Source organism: Charadrius vociferus, unplaced genomic scaffold, assembly GCF_000708025.1.
Source record: "Charadrius vociferus isolate BGI_N301 unplaced genomic scaffold, ASM70802v2 scaffold291, whole genome shotgun sequence".
Taxonomy (NCBI): Eukaryota; Metazoa; Chordata; class Aves; order Charadriiformes; family Charadriidae; genus Charadrius; species Charadrius vociferus.
Window position 1 is genome coordinate 217,357 of NW_009646958.1, and position 16,484 is coordinate 233,840.

At 44.3% G+C, this 16,484-nt stretch overlaps 2 protein-coding genes across 2 annotated transcripts in view; both read right to left on the minus strand.

The window, feature by feature from the left end:
- Positions 1 to 8,723: 8,723 nt before the first annotated feature.
- On the minus strand, positions 8,724 to 12,280 carry USE1 (unconventional SNARE in the ER 1 homolog (S. cerevisiae)). Its single transcript, XM_009895162.1, has 8 exons — positions 12,263 to 12,280; positions 11,864 to 11,913; positions 11,378 to 11,456; positions 10,706 to 10,858; positions 10,455 to 10,473; positions 9,686 to 9,716; positions 9,275 to 9,437; positions 8,724 to 9,043 (listed from the first exon to the last, which is right to left on the minus strand). The coding sequence occupies exons 2-8, from the start codon at positions 11,890 to 11,892 to the stop codon at positions 8,861 to 8,863; spliced, it is 657 nt and encodes a 218-aa protein (XP_009893464.1). The 5' UTR covers positions 11,893 to 11,913; positions 12,263 to 12,280; the 3' UTR covers positions 8,724 to 8,860.
- A 931-nt stretch (positions 12,281 to 13,211) lies between these two features.
- MYO9B (myosin IXB) overlaps positions 13,212 to 16,484 on the minus strand; it is a 46,926-nt gene continuing 43,653 nt past the window's right edge. The window contains 6 exon segments of the mRNA XM_009895163.1: positions 13,212 to 13,303; positions 13,427 to 13,436; positions 13,470 to 13,988; positions 14,118 to 14,266; positions 14,566 to 14,705; positions 15,707 to 15,830. Of these exon segments, the coding sequence (XP_009893465.1) occupies positions 13,549 to 13,988; positions 14,118 to 14,266; positions 14,566 to 14,705; positions 15,707 to 15,830 (853 nt within the window). The 3' untranslated portion in view covers positions 13,212 to 13,303; positions 13,427 to 13,436; positions 13,470 to 13,548.

The following is a 16,484-nucleotide window of genomic DNA, read 5'->3' on the forward strand; positions in this document are numbered from 1 at the left end:
GCCACCTCCGGCAGCACGGCGGCTGCCCGCCCCCTCAACCCCGATCCCCCCCCGCCCTGGGCAGGCTGCTCCAGGGCACAACAGCCCTTCGGGTGAAGAGTTTGGAGGAGGAGGAATGGCCCCAGAGAGTACCTTTACAGGTATCTCCTGCTAAACGGCACCATTTTCAGTACCAAAGAGCCCAGTCCAAACAGCCACTTCAAATTTCCAGTTGCCTTTTTCCAATGGGATTTGGTGCCTTTTTCTCCTTTTTTAATCATCCTTGCGTTGCGGTCGTGCTAAGCCATGACGGTACGTTTCCTGGCAACTTCCAGTAATTTTATCTGGCACTTGCTTTCACCCATTTCTGCAAGATGCTGACTTATAAACTGCTGAAATAAAGCTTTTTTAAATTCAAAACCACTTGGTAAATAGACATTCTTCTTTCAAATCTTTCCCCCACCATCTTCAGCTTACATCAGATCTCACTTTTGTATTCCCTCTGCTGCCCAATGGGCCGGTGGCTCCCAGCACGGGCTCCCTTTTCTAGATGCTGCATTGCATTAAGAGAGTTTGCACTATTTTAAATACTTTGCGTTACTTTTCCATTTAAAGAATTGCTGCAGTTGCCCCAGGGATATTACACAGTTGTGAATGGGAGGAGGGCCGGTCTATGAAATCACATCTATTTTGGTATGGTTCACTCTTTGAGGTTTCCTATGTGGATGGGGTCAGGTCGATGGCCTGATTCAACTAAATCCCTTCAGCATAAGCAGTATTAGCTGTGATGGTACCTGCAAAAGGATAACTTTGCATTTGCAAACTATTTAAATGCTTAGATGAAAGGCCCTGCTGAAGCGGGGACGCTTTCTCTGTCATTACAGCGAAAGAAGATGTGTCTGCGCGGCCCATGAGCTGTTGATTGAGCCTGTTGGTGCATCAGAACTGCCATCATGGGAACAAATCTCCCCCCCGTTTCTGTTCTTGCTGCCGTTTTCTCCAACGTACTACTTTTGACAACTCCCGAGTGCAGAAGAGACTCAGAACCTCACTCATTTCTCTTCAGAATACTCCAGGAAGTAAGGGCAGTTTAAGGAATGGAAATAAACAACAAAACTATGTGCTTTCTGCTTGCAAATTAACCAGCTTTATGACTACAGACTTTGCATCAAACAGATAGAGCCAAACATCACCTAGACCGCTTGGGCTATGCGCAATTCATAATGTGACTGTAATAGCAACCTACTTTTGCTTACTCACTTATGTTCTTATTGCCTTTCATGTAATAATGGTATCAGCTTACAGATTGGCACAGGAGGATTAAAGGCTACAGATTTATTATCTTTACCTAAAATACTATTTTTAGTTTCTAATTACCGATTAAGAACATCAGGGTGCAATCTTTCCAGCATCTTTCACATACACTCACTGCTACACACTCATCATGCTACAGTACACTGGCTTTGCCATCAGATAAACCAGCAGTACCAATGTGGGCGCGAAGAAACTAAGCCAGCACCTGCTTACTCATATCTATTTTTTTTCCCTAATAGCTGCACTGCAGGCTCTTCTCTAATTTCTGATTCAAGAAACTACTAAAATCACTGGTTTGATCTATTAAATATGACTCCTTTCTTCAACAACATCCACATTGCTTTTTCCCCTCCACAGATGTTTCATGTTTTAGTTAAAATCACTTATAACTGAGCAGTGATAAGTGTCTGCTATGAACCGTCACACTTGCAAGCTACTGGGGTTCATTCCTGAATCCTCCTAAGAAAAGAAATGCAGAGAGACTTGAAATAGAGGGTATCTACCTATTTGACCCCACAGAGACTTAATTTTTTTGTTTTGTTCTGGTCCATTCCTTACTTGAATAACTCTTGTAAGTATCACCGGCCAGGGAAGACAAGGAAAATGGGTATGAGACTTTGCAATACTGTTCTGTTTTCTAACCTTTAATATTTTTCCCTCTTCGATGCAAAAAATTATCTATAATTACATACCTGAACAGTGTACACTTGCTGCAGGATGTTATCCATAGTACAAAATTTATAAAAATGTACAAACAGTATCAGCTAGGTATCTGTCTAGAGAATCCTCGGTGCGCTTGGAAGGCAGGCATCTTTTCCTTTTGAAACTATTTAGAAAATTAGTGACAGAATTTTTATTGTACTTTCAGAGCTGGTCCCCCACTGTGGTGTTTTCTTGAAAACACAATTCAGTTTTTGTCATCTTTGGCATTTCAGCTGAGGTAATAGAGAGTAAGAGTGCTATATACTACACAGTATGAAAGCAGTACGTTGCAAGATAATGGCAGTGAATTTACAGGCCCCATCAAAAGCCTTGTTCTTTTTGAAATCCCCAAAAAGAGCTGTCCCATGGATTCATCTTTGCTCTACAGCCACTTCACAGCTGCCAAGAATCACAGGATGGACTAAAAGTGTACAAAAACCCCAGAGAAATGGCAATTTAAAGCTGTATGTCTAGTGCTCTCCAAACAATAGCGTTCACTTTAAAAAAAAAAAAAAGAAAACAAACACAGGCCCTTATTCTTTGCTCATTAATGTAAATATACAGAAACATAAGGGTTAAAATGGCGTATGGCTATGGGCATGTTGTTACCATGCCCAAAACTGGTTCAGATGATGTTCAGATTATGTTCCTTTTACACGGCACACCTGGCACAGCTTCGAGTCCTGAAGAAGGACTTTGACATATACTGTCACCAAAAAATTATTTTGGGGCCCAAACCTCGCGCTAGGTTTTTTGCATTCTGTGCGCACTGGTCTATTGTAGCCCACAAGGGCTGAAAAAAAAAAATAAAAAAATCTTTCTGGAGTTTTGTCCCAAGCTTCCTTTTCTGTGGGACTGGAAACACGGAGTCGCACTGCTCTGCCCTACAAACGCCTTCACGTGAAATCAACCGAAGTGTACCAACTTCCTCATCAGATCCCAGCTCCTCCCGATCGATGCCACTAGGAATTGAAGTCCTTGGAAGCACCATCCCTAGAGGAGGAACCACCTTAGCACAGACGAGTGCGGAAGACGACTTTGTAACCCAGGTTGACATTACTCCCTTCTGAAAGGGCTGAAACTGCCCCCTTTATCATCATTTTCATTTAGCTTTCCCCTGCTCAAGTTAACAAAGCTACGACAGACTGAGCTGTTCAGGCACCAAGAATACAGTTCTTCAAGGTCTTATCGCCAGGGCCCAGTGTCTGCAGCAGTGCGGGGACGTGAAATGCGTCAGTGTTTGCACGCTGCCCTGGGAGCGCAGTCCCGTCCTTCCACCGACACAACGGTGCGTGGAGAGGAACACAGCTTGGCTTCCCCATCACCGAGATACCGCGCTTGCTGAAAGCTTCATGTCTTGAAAATTAAATGTATCTTTCTCTCATGCAATATACACTGGAACCAAACACACATGTGAGTGGATGGGGTTTGGGTTGGTTGGGGTTTTTTTTTTTTAGCCATAAAAAAAAAGTAAAGTTCCACGCTAATTAGTCAGTCTGGGAATATTCAAGCAACACAAAGCTTTGCGGCCAAAAGGAGCTCTAGAGCAGTTGACTCGCCAAGAAGGTACATCAGTAGCAGTTCTGTTTTAAGAACAAAACAGCTGAAAACCAGATCAGTGAGCCAAAGCCGGACAGCAAGCCAGAAGGCTGAGCCGAGCATCAGAATTCTCACTTTCTGCTTCACCCATCGTTCAATACAGCCCTTTCTTAACAACAGGCTGCAGCCGCCTGCGTGAACAGTTACCCCACTGCTCAGGTTGCTCTATTTTTATTGATTTGCCAAACATACTTTCCTGCTCCCAAGTTTCTCACCATGCAGTACGCACATTATTCCCCCTCCTGCCCTTTGAAGATGCAGAAGAGTTGCTGTTGAAGCCAACAATAGCGAAGTCTCTGCATCATTGGCAGGATGTCGCTGTGAAGGTTACAGAATTGACTTCTCAGTGACTAAACCTAAAGCTGAGACTACAGAAGAGCTGACCTTGGAAAATTTATCTCATCCTGTTTGGAGTCACACAGAATCATTTGCCAAATCTCTTAATATAAAATATTTCACGTCACGAATTGACAGAGTTCCTTTCTTACCCTTCCTTCCGTCCACACCAAATCCGATAAGTGACTGCTCTCTTCTCGACAGGAGAAGGCTCAGAGGATGAAGATCCGTTCACTTTACGTGCTAAGGACAGAAATCCCAGGGTTTTTTTACTGTTGAAACAGGAAACACTGTCAGATCCTTCTGGAGAATTCTATTGTTACATTAGCAGATACAACCTCTGCCCAAGGTGAAAATGGCAGAGGGCATCTCTCTGGCACATGTAGTTCAAAGAAACTGGAGATGAAGAATACAAAGGAAATCACAGCTCTCCATGGCCTACTGCAGCACTGCCTCGCTTGATCTTTTTTTTTTTTTTGTCCAGTTTCTGGGTTTTTTCAGTTTGATTTTTGGGTGTCACAGAGGCAGATACAATATTGGACTTACTTTCCATTCCTTGTCAGAACATTTTTTTGTTCTAATTCAGCATCAGACTTTTCAACTCACAAGAACCTAGATTTTTCTTCATTGCTATGAGAACGGCACGGCAGTCAGCGTTCCCAACCTGCCTCTGGCAAGCAGGGCCCAGCTCCGAACCCGCCAGACAGATCTGTATCTGGCCTTCCAACCCCTCCAGCCCCCTCAGCCGCCATTCCGTCCTACAGCTTCTCGCAGCACACCTAAGCCAACCCCACGTCTCGTTTGCACAACCCGCTCCGCCGCTGCCAGGCATGCTGTTCTCTATCAGCAGCCACGTGCGATTTAGCGGCTGGAGGCGCGCCCCCCTCTAATACACGGTATGGGCACAGCGTGCTGCGGGCGAGCAACTGGCTACACCAGTTCTAATCCACAGCTCACCACCCCCACTCCCCCCTTCCTTGGTCTCTGTTTTATTTCTTTACACGTTTTTGCTGATCCAGAGTCAAATGCGGAGGGACAGCCCTCCGGGCAGCACAGGGGAGCTCAGCAAACCGCCACTGTACGCTCCACACCGCTTTATCTTACATTTCGCATTTTGGACGACACAGAACTTCCAGTTCCCATTTTGATAACCAGTTTGTTCTGTAACTAGGAGACCCGCCCTTTCTTTGTAAATGTTACAAATCAGGCATATCTGATCCATTATTCACTAACTGCTGCTGCTTCCCACTTCCATCTCCCATTAGGAGGTAGCGCTCATGCCAGAAATGTCACGGCGGTGTCATGTGACAGGTGGTATTGATTTAGCTAAGTCGGGTTTTAATGTCACTCTTGTTCAGTGGGAACACACGGCGAGCGCACACCAAGCCTCAGCAAGGCGGCAGATCAGGACAAGAGCTACCAGCCAGCCCCGCGCTGGGCTGTAGGATTCTGGAATGGCATCAGCACCAAGAAATCTGATTATTATTTTCTGCTCCTATCTGCTATATTATCATGGTTAACATTATTTTTTTTTCATGCTCGTAACTATTAGTCATAAGACTTTGATTCTGAGGTATCTCCATCAGGTTTACAGCAGAGACAATGAGAACGGAGGTGCCTTGCCCGGTATCAGACAGCGGACAGCCAGGAGCGGAACCCTGGTCTGTCCACTCCATCGTTTTCACCCTTTCACAAGATACTCCCTTTTGGCAGAATAGCTGCCAGTTTTGGAAAGCCGTTCCCAGCCTATAAAGTCTGATAGACAGAGGCTTTGCAAAGTAAAGCCCGGGGAACACACGCCCCAAACAAGCTGAGATTACCCAGCCACAGGGGCCATCGTACACAGCGTTCTGCTCCTGCCACTCATCTGTCCCTACTGACAGCCCACCTACTGTAAAAATCCTTCCAAAACATCAAATCTAGCTGTGATTGAGGACACGGCTTAAACATTGAGTATTATAATACAAGGAGTCTCTGTCACCAAGGATGTTTGCCAGAAAAGCTCAGACTGACCCATAGTTACTGTTGCTGCCAGGCTCAGAAATGGTGCGTTCACCGGCCTGACGTGACCCAAGTCTCTGAAAGATTATTTTTTATTTTATTTTTTACTTGCTGTCTGAAAGTAGGTAGTCTGCCAAGAAGCCAACCAAGGCCCAGCCCTGTGCCTGATAAACATCTCTCCATCTGGATTTCCCAAGCTTTTGGGAAAGTTAAGCAATTCTCACTTCACAATGTTTGCAACTCTCACAGAAAGCTATTTCTATATATAACATTACTCTGCAGAGAGAAGCACATCTGAGCCCCACGCTGTGAAATGGAGCTGAGGGCTGAAGTAGCAGATCGTACAGCCACCGCCACCCATACACTAGTCAAAAATAAGAACTGTCACTCCATCCATGAAACATCACAAAGCCTTGAGTGATTGTTTATTCTAAACACTACTGGCACCCATCTTCAAAGTGTTTTTGAATGACTATAATTACTAAATGAACTCAAGAAAAACCAAAGACTGCAACTGCCAATTGACAAAACAGCCATTGCGTGCAGGGAGATTGCCGGCCACTGAGGCAATTAATCCGCTTGGTTTGCCAGGGCAGAAGGTAACATTCTTCCACCGGGTCAGAGGTAACCAGAAGCTCAGTGCAGCGCTGGAGGCACTGTGCTCAACGGTCATGCGAGATATCACAAAAGGTGTTAGTAGTTACAGGATTCAATCTCAGTTCTGGCAGTTCATCCTTCAAAATAACAAACACCCATGAAATGTCAACGGTCAAAAGTTAAGCAGCATGTGTTTCTGAACTGACTTCCTAGCAGGCTGCTTTCTAAAGGAATTGCTGTTGACTTGGAGGGGTGGGTATTTTCTTGGGGGCAAGCTATCACTAGTTGTTCCCTTTCAGGTCTTTCCAATCGAACTTCTAATTTGTAAAACTGCCAAAAAGCTATAGCCAACACATGGCTGATGGCAAAATTCAGCTTTAAACTTGTCTGCAATGATGCACCAAGTCTTTTGCAAGCTGGAAAAAAAAAATTTATTTCAAGTAACAAAGAGAAAAATGTCATAGCCGGTGAAGCATTAATGCTGTATCGTTCCAGTATGTCACACACAAAACCCATTCCAGCACTACACTCAACCTCTGCTCTAAGAGGAAAGCTCAGCACTGAAATGCCTGCAGGGAAAGTAGTAAACAATTAGAATTAAAAAATAATTAGTTGACACAGCATTTACTAATGAAGCACAATGAAACATCAAACATTATAGTTGATCAAAAACTTCTGGGATAAGTAGCAATGTCCATAAATGGATTGCTACAACTATACATTTCTACATAGTCCAAGGTAACAAGTTTGCTCGAACAGAATGAGCGTATCACACAGATGAGCGGCTAGAAGAAAAAGCTGTACTTCATAGTATAATCACTCATTTGATAATCCGTAAGTGAATGGCATACTAAATGGCAAACATCCTGTTAAGTGAACAAAAATACTTTATGTAAAAAATGTTAACTGTCTTCATTAACGCAGCTGTTTTCGTAAAGAACAAAGAACAATTCTGAACCAGAGCCTGCTACTTTGGGATGCGTTCAAAGCAGCAGTCGGATTTTCATAAGAACTCAATTGTTGTGACAAACAGCTCTTCCCCCCACCTTCCTCTGCCGTGGAGATCGCCAGACAGGCCTAAAACACCCCATCTAGTGGTTCAAAACAGCAATCGAAATGGCAAAAGAACACTTCGGGGTCATTTGCGGCTCCTCGCTTCCTGAACGGGAAACACTATATACACCTAAACACCGACGCTTTCCAGAGTAAGGCTCCAGAAATGACAGCACAGATGCGGAATGGTTTGCTTTTAGCTTATCACGAGCATTTAACAATGGCTCTTACATTGTCACACCAAACCTTGCTTTACTGCAGCCTCTAAGTTTTTCTAGCAGTAGCTGTGTTTTAAAAATATTCATTCCAGTTTATTTCATGTCTGCTTTATTGTAGTGACCTCTTAGGAACAAAAACGCCCTTGACCAGAATAAATGGTCTCAAAAGGTAAAGGCTGATTTATTTTTTTAAATTATTATTATTTCTGTCTTGAAGACGCCAGCTTCCTTCACCCTCATTTTACAGTGAAAAAATGTTAGTACAGGTGAGGTCTACACCGTACAGAGAGTAGCATGTGTACAGTTCTGTGGTGCCGGGGTCGCAGTGTTTTCTTGGTGCAAAAGCATCAACATAACAGACAATGGAGTAAGTGAGAACATTTGTGCATACAAAAAGGGAAGCAAACATTGCAACAGCAAGCAACTTCAGCTCTTCTACATTAAGTATAAACTACAGAAAATTGCTAAGTCCAAAGTCCCAAATACCCCTCTGGGAAAGAGGTAAGCCTAAGAATAGTTTTACCTGTTGATACTCTCTGAATCTGAGCCAGGCAAGCAACTCAATGGCAGCATTCTCTTCCTACACCCTACAGCTGTGTATGTACATAACTGTAATCAAATATCCTGTTGGCAGCAAGGTCCTACTTCAGTACAGTAAAGCTGTAAAGACAGGAAAAACTGTAAGACTTCGACTGTTACTTATATTTGTATTGAGTAAACGCCTTTTAGAACTCGGAACATTTGCCACAACCACATTAAAAACAGGACTGTCTCTATCCACTAAGGAACCTGTTAGCAGCTCAGCGTAAATTGCCATCTTTGTCCTGGTTCTCCGCTCAATAGGCAACAATATTCATCAAGTAAAACAAGTATCCAAGTGTAGAAAGCCTTTTTCATGAAACCCTTCACTGGATCCACTGATTGCACAGGGAAGAGATGCAAGGGTAGGCCTTGGACAGCCTCTTTAAGGACATAATAGGTGGCAAAGAAATCGATTGTTGTCAGTTGTCATACGAGCTGAGCTTTCCAACTGCACTCAGGCAGTTAAAAAAAAAAAAAAATTATTTCAGTTTGGGGAAAATTCTGATAAAGAGAATCATGCTGATGAATATAAAACAAACTACAATTAACATTATCCATAATAACCAGTTGACCGATTTCTTTGCATGTTGTTCAAGGCGGTCAGATTCATCCTTGAGCTTCTCAAAGTTCTGGTCTGCCATCCTGAGAGAATGTGATAGCGTCTGCGGAGCAAAGAGAACAAACGGTTTCAAACTCAGGTTTCTAAGTTCTGACCACCATTTCTTCCAACAGAGAAAAGGTTCAATTGCACTACAGAAGCAGACAGGTATCGCCTCCAAGTCTCCCCACTCTCATCTCACCTGGAATCAAGTTATAGGTATAGTATTTAACATGTTAGCACTTTAACCTTCTGGGATGAACAACTGAAAGTTTAGCACTTTAACATGCGTTACCTGGTTATCTTGTTTTATCACATTCTGTGCAGCCAGAGTGTTGTTTTTGAGACTGCGAGCCAAACTCAGCATTTCTTCAGCTAATTTCTCCTGCATATCCTGATGGTGCTGTAACACAGCATCCAGCTCCACAGCTGACTGCTTCTCATCGGATGCAAGGCCTCTGCAAGAGGATAAGGGGGAAAAAAAAAAGAAAGGCATTCATACTTCCCTGTGGCTTGATCTCCCAAGGTCTCCCCAGACTCTGCAAATCTGACAAGACAACAAGAATAGCTAAATCAGCTGAAGTCATTATATTTAGGTTTCTACCAGCAGGGACTTCACCCAAATGGAAGTACATCCATGATTTAAAGGTCATTGGGAAAGCAGTTCCCAAAACACTCAGCATCAGTATGAGAAATTTTGACTTACTTCCGCTTCCTTATGTTTAACTCCTCAGAATCTGGAAAAAGAGTTAAATTCGTGTTTCAGCACATTATAAATTCCCATTCAATCATAGGCTGAACAAACAAATTTTTTGTAAGGGATTTTCAGATGTCCAAGTCCTACTTGGCCCTCTACACCAGTGAATATGGATTTCAAATGCCTACCTGCTTTCCACAGGGGTAAAAGACTACACATAACATCAAATGTATGGTGGAAAGAAAAAACAGATGAATCATATCCCTGAGGGCATGGTTTAAGCCCGTGTGTCTTGGTGTTCTCTTTCAGGACACGTTAGATTGGCCCAGCTCCAGCCACTGTAACAGTAGCTATGGAAACCGCAAATTAATTCCTACCAGTTCCCTACGTGAATAACATGTCTGTATACTGAAGAGGAACTGAACAGCACCCACTCTAAGCACCTGTAATCACATGATTTACTCAGAGCAGAAGAGAACAGGAGCAATAATAAAGGTAAATTGTCTTTGCTAATTCTGTAATTAGAATGTCTGTTTCTGTATGAATTCTAGAAAAATAGGTTCCTGCAAGTCCCTGCTACCATACTGATAACAACACCTAGGCTTTCAACAGTTAGGGGGTTTGGTTTTGTTTGTTTTTAAAATCTGCTATCTTGAAAAGAAGTGAGCCACTAAATGAAAAGTACACTTTGGCCAATCTCTAATACCTGACCTTCCTCTTTCTCTCCCTGCAAGACTCAGATTAACTGAAGTTGGAGAAAATAACAGATTAAGCTTACCATCCATGGCCAAGCGGTCCTAGGAGGCAGAAAGAGAAACAAAACAGAAGATTACAAAGGGCCAGTGATAAAAGATAGTCCTCCAGGCCTAGGACAGTGCCTGTAGCCAATATTGAGAATATCCAAACCAGAAAAAAGTGACTCCCCACCCAGCCTGGGACACATCTGAGGCACAGCCACCAAAGGCAGCTGAATGCAACAAGAGACAATCTATAAAGTAGCTGTAAAGATGCAGCAACACCAAAACCTACTGTACCAAGCAGCTCACTCCTCATCTTGCCTGTGCAACGAGCCTTTGTCTGCAGATGAACTGTTTTAGTAGCTGGGGTTCTCTCTTTGGTTGTAGTGGGGGTACGCCCAGGGGCCAAGAACTGATTTGCCAGAGCCTTTTCAGTTGATGAAGACTGTGAGTAAGAAGAAACAATGAAAAATCATGAGTATCGCATTCTGCAGTGTGAGGCCACCTGGGTGCGTAACCAACAAGGACGCAGGGAGCATTTCCACAGCTGCTTCCCACCAAATGGCTGAACAGCAGTGCTGACTGCACCCACACTAATTGTGGTCCAGCTTATTGGCATTTCACAGCTCTCCAGATGGACGTGGTGCCGACCAAAAGAGGCCTTAGGCCTAAGGGACAGTACCTGCCCCTGTATCTCATGACAATGAAGCAAGAAGGATGTAGGCAAGATGTACTTTGCTTTTGAAAAGGAAGAAAGCAGTTTCAGATCTCATAAAAATACCCCCTTTTAACAAAATCCAAAAATCCAATATATTTATTAACGTTTTTACAAGGATTGCCTATTAAGTTTTTAATAAGTGTTAATTTTGAGACTTAAGATAAAGGAAAACGTAAGAACCAGGCAACGGGGTGACTATAAGCAGAGAATGCTTAAGTCTTTTCAAGCTGAACTAGCAGATCTTACCAGTTTTTCAGCTTCTAAAAGTCCCTTTAGGAAGTCCACTTTGCGAGAGTATTCATTCAGCAGTTCTGGGGCAGGCTTGCTATTGGAATTGAAAAATAATACAACGAGAACCAGAAGTTATCAGCGTTTTCTATTATAAACCAACACCTGGTTCTTCAAAGCAGCATGTTTTAACAGAATACGGCTCAGGCTAGAAACAGGCTTGCAAATCTCCTTTTCCAAGGCGTGGTGGGTGCTGTCGGCTCGGGGCACGGGCACTGCCCAGGCCAAGGCTGATGGACAGGCAGATGTATCTGAGCACACCACAGCGTTGCACAGCTCCTCACGGAGCTGCTCGGCGGGCACAGCTTCTCCATCACCGAAAGGTATTCCACAGGGAACCGTACGCACTACCGTGTTGTTCATGGGCTACGTCCATCTTACAGGTAAGCAACTAACGACACCGCAAGTGACACCCGCCCGCCCCAGGGTCTCAGCGCCACTCACCCAGACTGCTTCTTCAGCTCTCGGAGCATGTCCTCAAGAGCAGCCACATACTAAGGAGAAAAAAGCTTTTAAGTGACAGCTTTAAGAAGAAATATTCTGTCTAGCAGAGGCTGCGGCAGGGCTGAGAGCGAGGCTGGAGTTATAACACTCCACAGCGCTCACTGCCTCAGTTTATTTCAAGGAGCCAAAGCGCGCTGCTGCGGGGACAGAAGTGTTCAAGGCCAGGTTGGACGGGGCTTGGAGCAACCCGGGCTGGTGGGAGGTGTCCCTGCCCAGGGCAGGGGGGTGGAACTGGATGATCTTTAAGGTCCCTTCCAACCCAAACCGTTCTATGATTCTATGACAGGGGCGGGAGTCTCCAGCGCCGCGCCGTCCCCGGACGTCCGGACCGCACCTCACCTTCTCCAACCGCCACGTACCTTGGGCAAGTACTTGTTTTTCTGGGCCTCGTTGCCGTTACGCACCAGCTGGTTGATACAAAGGTTTGAGTGGGCACCGTAACTAAGCCCAACAGCCGCTGACGCACGAGAAATTTCCTCCATCACCAGCACGTGGTCCAGATACCCCAAAGCAGATCCACCATATTCCGCTGAAAAGAGAAGCGAAACCTCACGTGAACCACCATGGAGTACATCACACAAACACACAAGGTCCCAGGGTCGGGCTCAGTCTTGAAGGAGGTGCTGTGGCAGCTGAAGGCCTTTACAGGGCGGCGCCGTTTTGTTTAAAAAACACCCCAAAGTCAAGGCAAAAACCGCACACAGACGTCCAACACAGGTGGCTGCTGCAGCCACAGCCCCGAAGGCAGCGACAGAGCGCCCGAGGCGTGCTCTTCCTTCCCTTCAAGGCGGAGCAGGGCCCGCAGCGCTGGGAGTCCAGCCCGGTTGTGGGAAGGGCTGGGGCAGACCTGCTGCCCCACAACGCTTTAGGTAGGGTGGCACCTGGCCCTCAGGGGTTTCACCTCACAGCTGGGGAGCCGAGGGAGACCAACACAGCTCCACATAGCACAGGTGTCCACCACTATGGCTCCGTTTGCTCCAAGAGCACCAAAATGGTCTGCAGTGACACCGCAGGCTTGGCATTAGCGCTTCCTCTGGAGAGCTTTCCCAGTGCTTTATGAAGTACTGACAAAGGTACGCAATTCCCATTAAAGGCTTCCTTCGGAAGAAGTGGTTCATTAGACAAGGCAGACATTGATAAACTACCACATGTATTTTTAAAAAGTGCAATGTATTAATAAACATTTTTATATGTTTTGGTCTCAGTTAAGGCTATTACATTAACAGTTTTGTAAACCACACAGAAAGTTGTCCTAAAAACATAAAAAAAAATTAAGGCAACATACATTGACCCAAACTCGCTGATGGTCCCATTAGAGTCCGTTGTAAGGCAAATGGAAGAAGGCACGGCAGCAGAATCTGGGGACTTTTTTTTTTTCCCCTGGACATTCAATCCCTGTACATTACTCAACACAAGTTTTATGTTCTACTTTCCTTGCAGGGTTTTAATTTAAATTGAAGAATACTCATTTTAAACAACCTTGCTTCTTAACCCTTAGAGTACTGTACATGTCCTGGCTGCATTCCCAGCAGCCACTTAAAAGAACATGAACAAGTTCACAGCCTTCAAAGGGTTAAAGCCAAAGCTGCAGTCAACTTCAAAGAAGTCCAGAGAGCTGAAGTATTTCACTTCTCTATACAGGGAATGTGAGAGTAAGGGTCCGAAAACCTCCGTTTTACTTTTGCTGTGGGTTCGTATTCATCCAAGAGTTCCTGAGCGTGGGCCACTGCAGACCCGTGTGCAATGTATACAGAGTGGATTTTATCCGTTCGCCTTGCTGGCTGCTCCCTTCGTCTCATCATTATCTGAGACTCTTCGTTAGCCAAAATCCTGCCCTGGGATTCTGTACATTTGAAAATCCCAGGTGGAAGTTTTATATTTGCTGTTGGCATCACTGGAGTTCGACGGGGCACTTTAATCTTGGACAGTGTTAAAGATGATCTGTGTCTTGAAGCCAGGGATGCAGAGGAAGAATTTGAAGAGCTTTGCAAAAGGGAAGGCACTTTGCAAATGTCTTTGGCAGGCATACTGGAGCTCTGAGCACGGCAGTGTAGTCCAATAATTGCTTTAAAGAAACAAGATACTTAGATACTGAAAGCATGCATAAAAATGGAACTTGATACAAGCAACCGTGACCAGATAACATCTGGTCACCTGGCTGTATGCGGTGAAAGATGTAGAATAAAAAAAAAACACACACTACCTTAATACTGACCTTCGGTATCCATCCGTCCTGTTCTGTCTTCAAGCAGGCTCTCTGTGCTCGCTGAGGTCTCGGAGTCTACGTTTTCCTCATCAGAGCCTCGCTGATCAAGCTCCGGTAACCGGTAAGTTATATCTTCCCTACATCAAAACAGAGATTTTAGCACTCCAGAAAGACAGTATCTCTGACATGATCAACTTTATGCAGCACGTATTTCAGAGCTAAACCTTCCTGCATGTAGTTATTAAATATTAATTCTCATGGCATTGTCTCTCGTCTAGTCCTTTTCTTTTTCCTTTTCACCTGCATAAAGGCCTACAGAACAGGATTAGCTAGATCATTTTGGAAGAGAAGTATACTGCTTTACTATCAGTACCACCTCCAACTGCAAAGGACATGACCTACAGAGAGATAAAGGGTCTTCAAAGCTGTGACTTACTTTTCTTCTTTTATCGACTGTATGCGATCAATGAGAATCTCCTTTTCCCGGTTATCAGCTTCAGAAACTTCCTCTTCTTCATGCAGTGAGTCCAGTTCTGAGTTGCCACTGTCATTTCCTTTGACCTGTGAGCTTTTACTCTGCAGGACAAATTTACATGTAACACTTCTCAGTCATAAGAAGCTACACACGTGTCTTTACTGTCTACTAAGTTGTAAGGTGGAAGACAAATGAGCAGGCCAAATGAAGGGCTGATGGAATTGATGAAGAGCTGTTAGTTTTCGTACAAGTGTTTCAAAGAGTAATAGAAATTTTTCTATTCACCTGATTTCTCGCGTTTTGTTACCTTTTTTGAAGCATAGTAATTTAATTTGCCAGCTTCAACTTAGCTTTAGTAGTCACTTATAAGTAATATTATTACATCAAATACAAGTTATATTCAGAATGTCTATAAAATACCAGAGTCACGACAGAATAGGTCAGCAGCCCTGCATGCAGTCTGGGGAGAAAGTTGCACCAATACATGCAGTCTCAATTGTTCAAAGAGTACTTAAAACCAAGTTACAATACACGTAGTAAGTATTTTAGTCATGCAATAGTGCCATAAGAAAAAAACAACATGCACTCTTAACACAGGCAGTGTACATACCCGCATCCCCTCGTAAGGGGAAGAAAACCCAAGTTTTACAGGCCAGAGCTAGAGAGAGATGAAGACCAAATTCACTATATGCGGCTTCTCATCAGACAGAGTTTGGTTTGTTTTAATCAGTACAATAAAAACAAAAGAAAAAGTGTATTTGTCCTAATAAAAGGCAACATATTTTTGTCCACCATCCATCTCTGGAGTGAAGGAACTCCTTTGCCATGTAAGAGACTCAGCAAACTTAGTTCTACTGACTGAATTATATGGGAATAGATTTTGACCACTACCGTTTATCAGACAGACTCCAGTGCAGCTGTATATTTAGCTCCTACCTACAGCTTTGGGCAAGTCCAAATCCCTTTTCTTCTTATCTTACAATTGATCTTTGACTTACTGAATGGGATGGACGGGACAAATAACTAGCACATCCCTTCCCAAGAAAGCGGTGGGATGCTTTCTGCTGGATGGTACCGTTCTGTGGTTTATTTCAACACTTACCGTATTCTGCCGAAGCAATGAGAGTCGTCGAAAAGCGATGCTCTCAGCTGCTTCCAGCTGATTTATTTCATCCATTTTTATCTTGTACTTCCTTATCTGTTCCTTTATGAGCATCTCTACACACCTGGACAAAAGGGGAAGAGCTTATTGAGCAGCCTCACACTATAACAGCTCTGGGGACAACCATGGTGGGATGAAGTGCCTCTCCCAGCTTGGAGATGTTTGCCACACACACACACGTGGATGGCATGCAATCCAAGTGTCTCACTGGACACCTTACAGTGGGCAGCACTGCATGGTAACAGGGTGAAGAGTTCAACATGGCAAGCAAAACAGGACAGACTGTTACAGGTAATGGCAGATGTTCTTCCTGGGATAACCTGAGCCTCCCACGCTGACTGTACACAACAGTGGTAAGCAAACAGACATTACCATGGCTGCTAACTGCTTCTGCTGCTTCTACCTGTCTTCCCTGTGCTGGCACAGGCTGGTAGATACAGAATGAGCCTGCAACCGCCCTTTTCCACCTCTGTGGCCCCATGGGCAAGTGCGAAGTTACAAAAAGCTGTCAGTTTTCAAACTCTGCTTTCATTGGAGGCAGATGGGAGGCCAGCCATGTAGTGAGGATGGCGAGGGGCATTCAGAGAGCCAGAGCTGCTGGAGGGTGAGGAGAACAAAGAGGATCAAGGACAGAACCTTCTTCAATTCAGGCAACAACGTAGAAGAAATTATCAGGGGTTTCCAGGTATGCAGGAGACAGTTTAATCCTATATCCTAC

Coding starts and splice junctions, on each gene's coding strand:
- USE1 (XM_009895162.1), bottom strand. CDS start 11,892: ATGCTCCGAGAGCTGAAGAAGCAGTCTGG. Junction 11,457..11,863: donor GAGCTGAAGAAGCAGTCTGG/GTGAGTGGCGCT, acceptor CAATTCCAATAG/CAAGCCTGCCCCAGAACTGC. Junction 9,044..9,274: donor TGATAAAACAAGATAACCAG/GTAACGCATGTT, acceptor TTTGCTCCGCAG/ACGCTATCACATTCTCTCAG.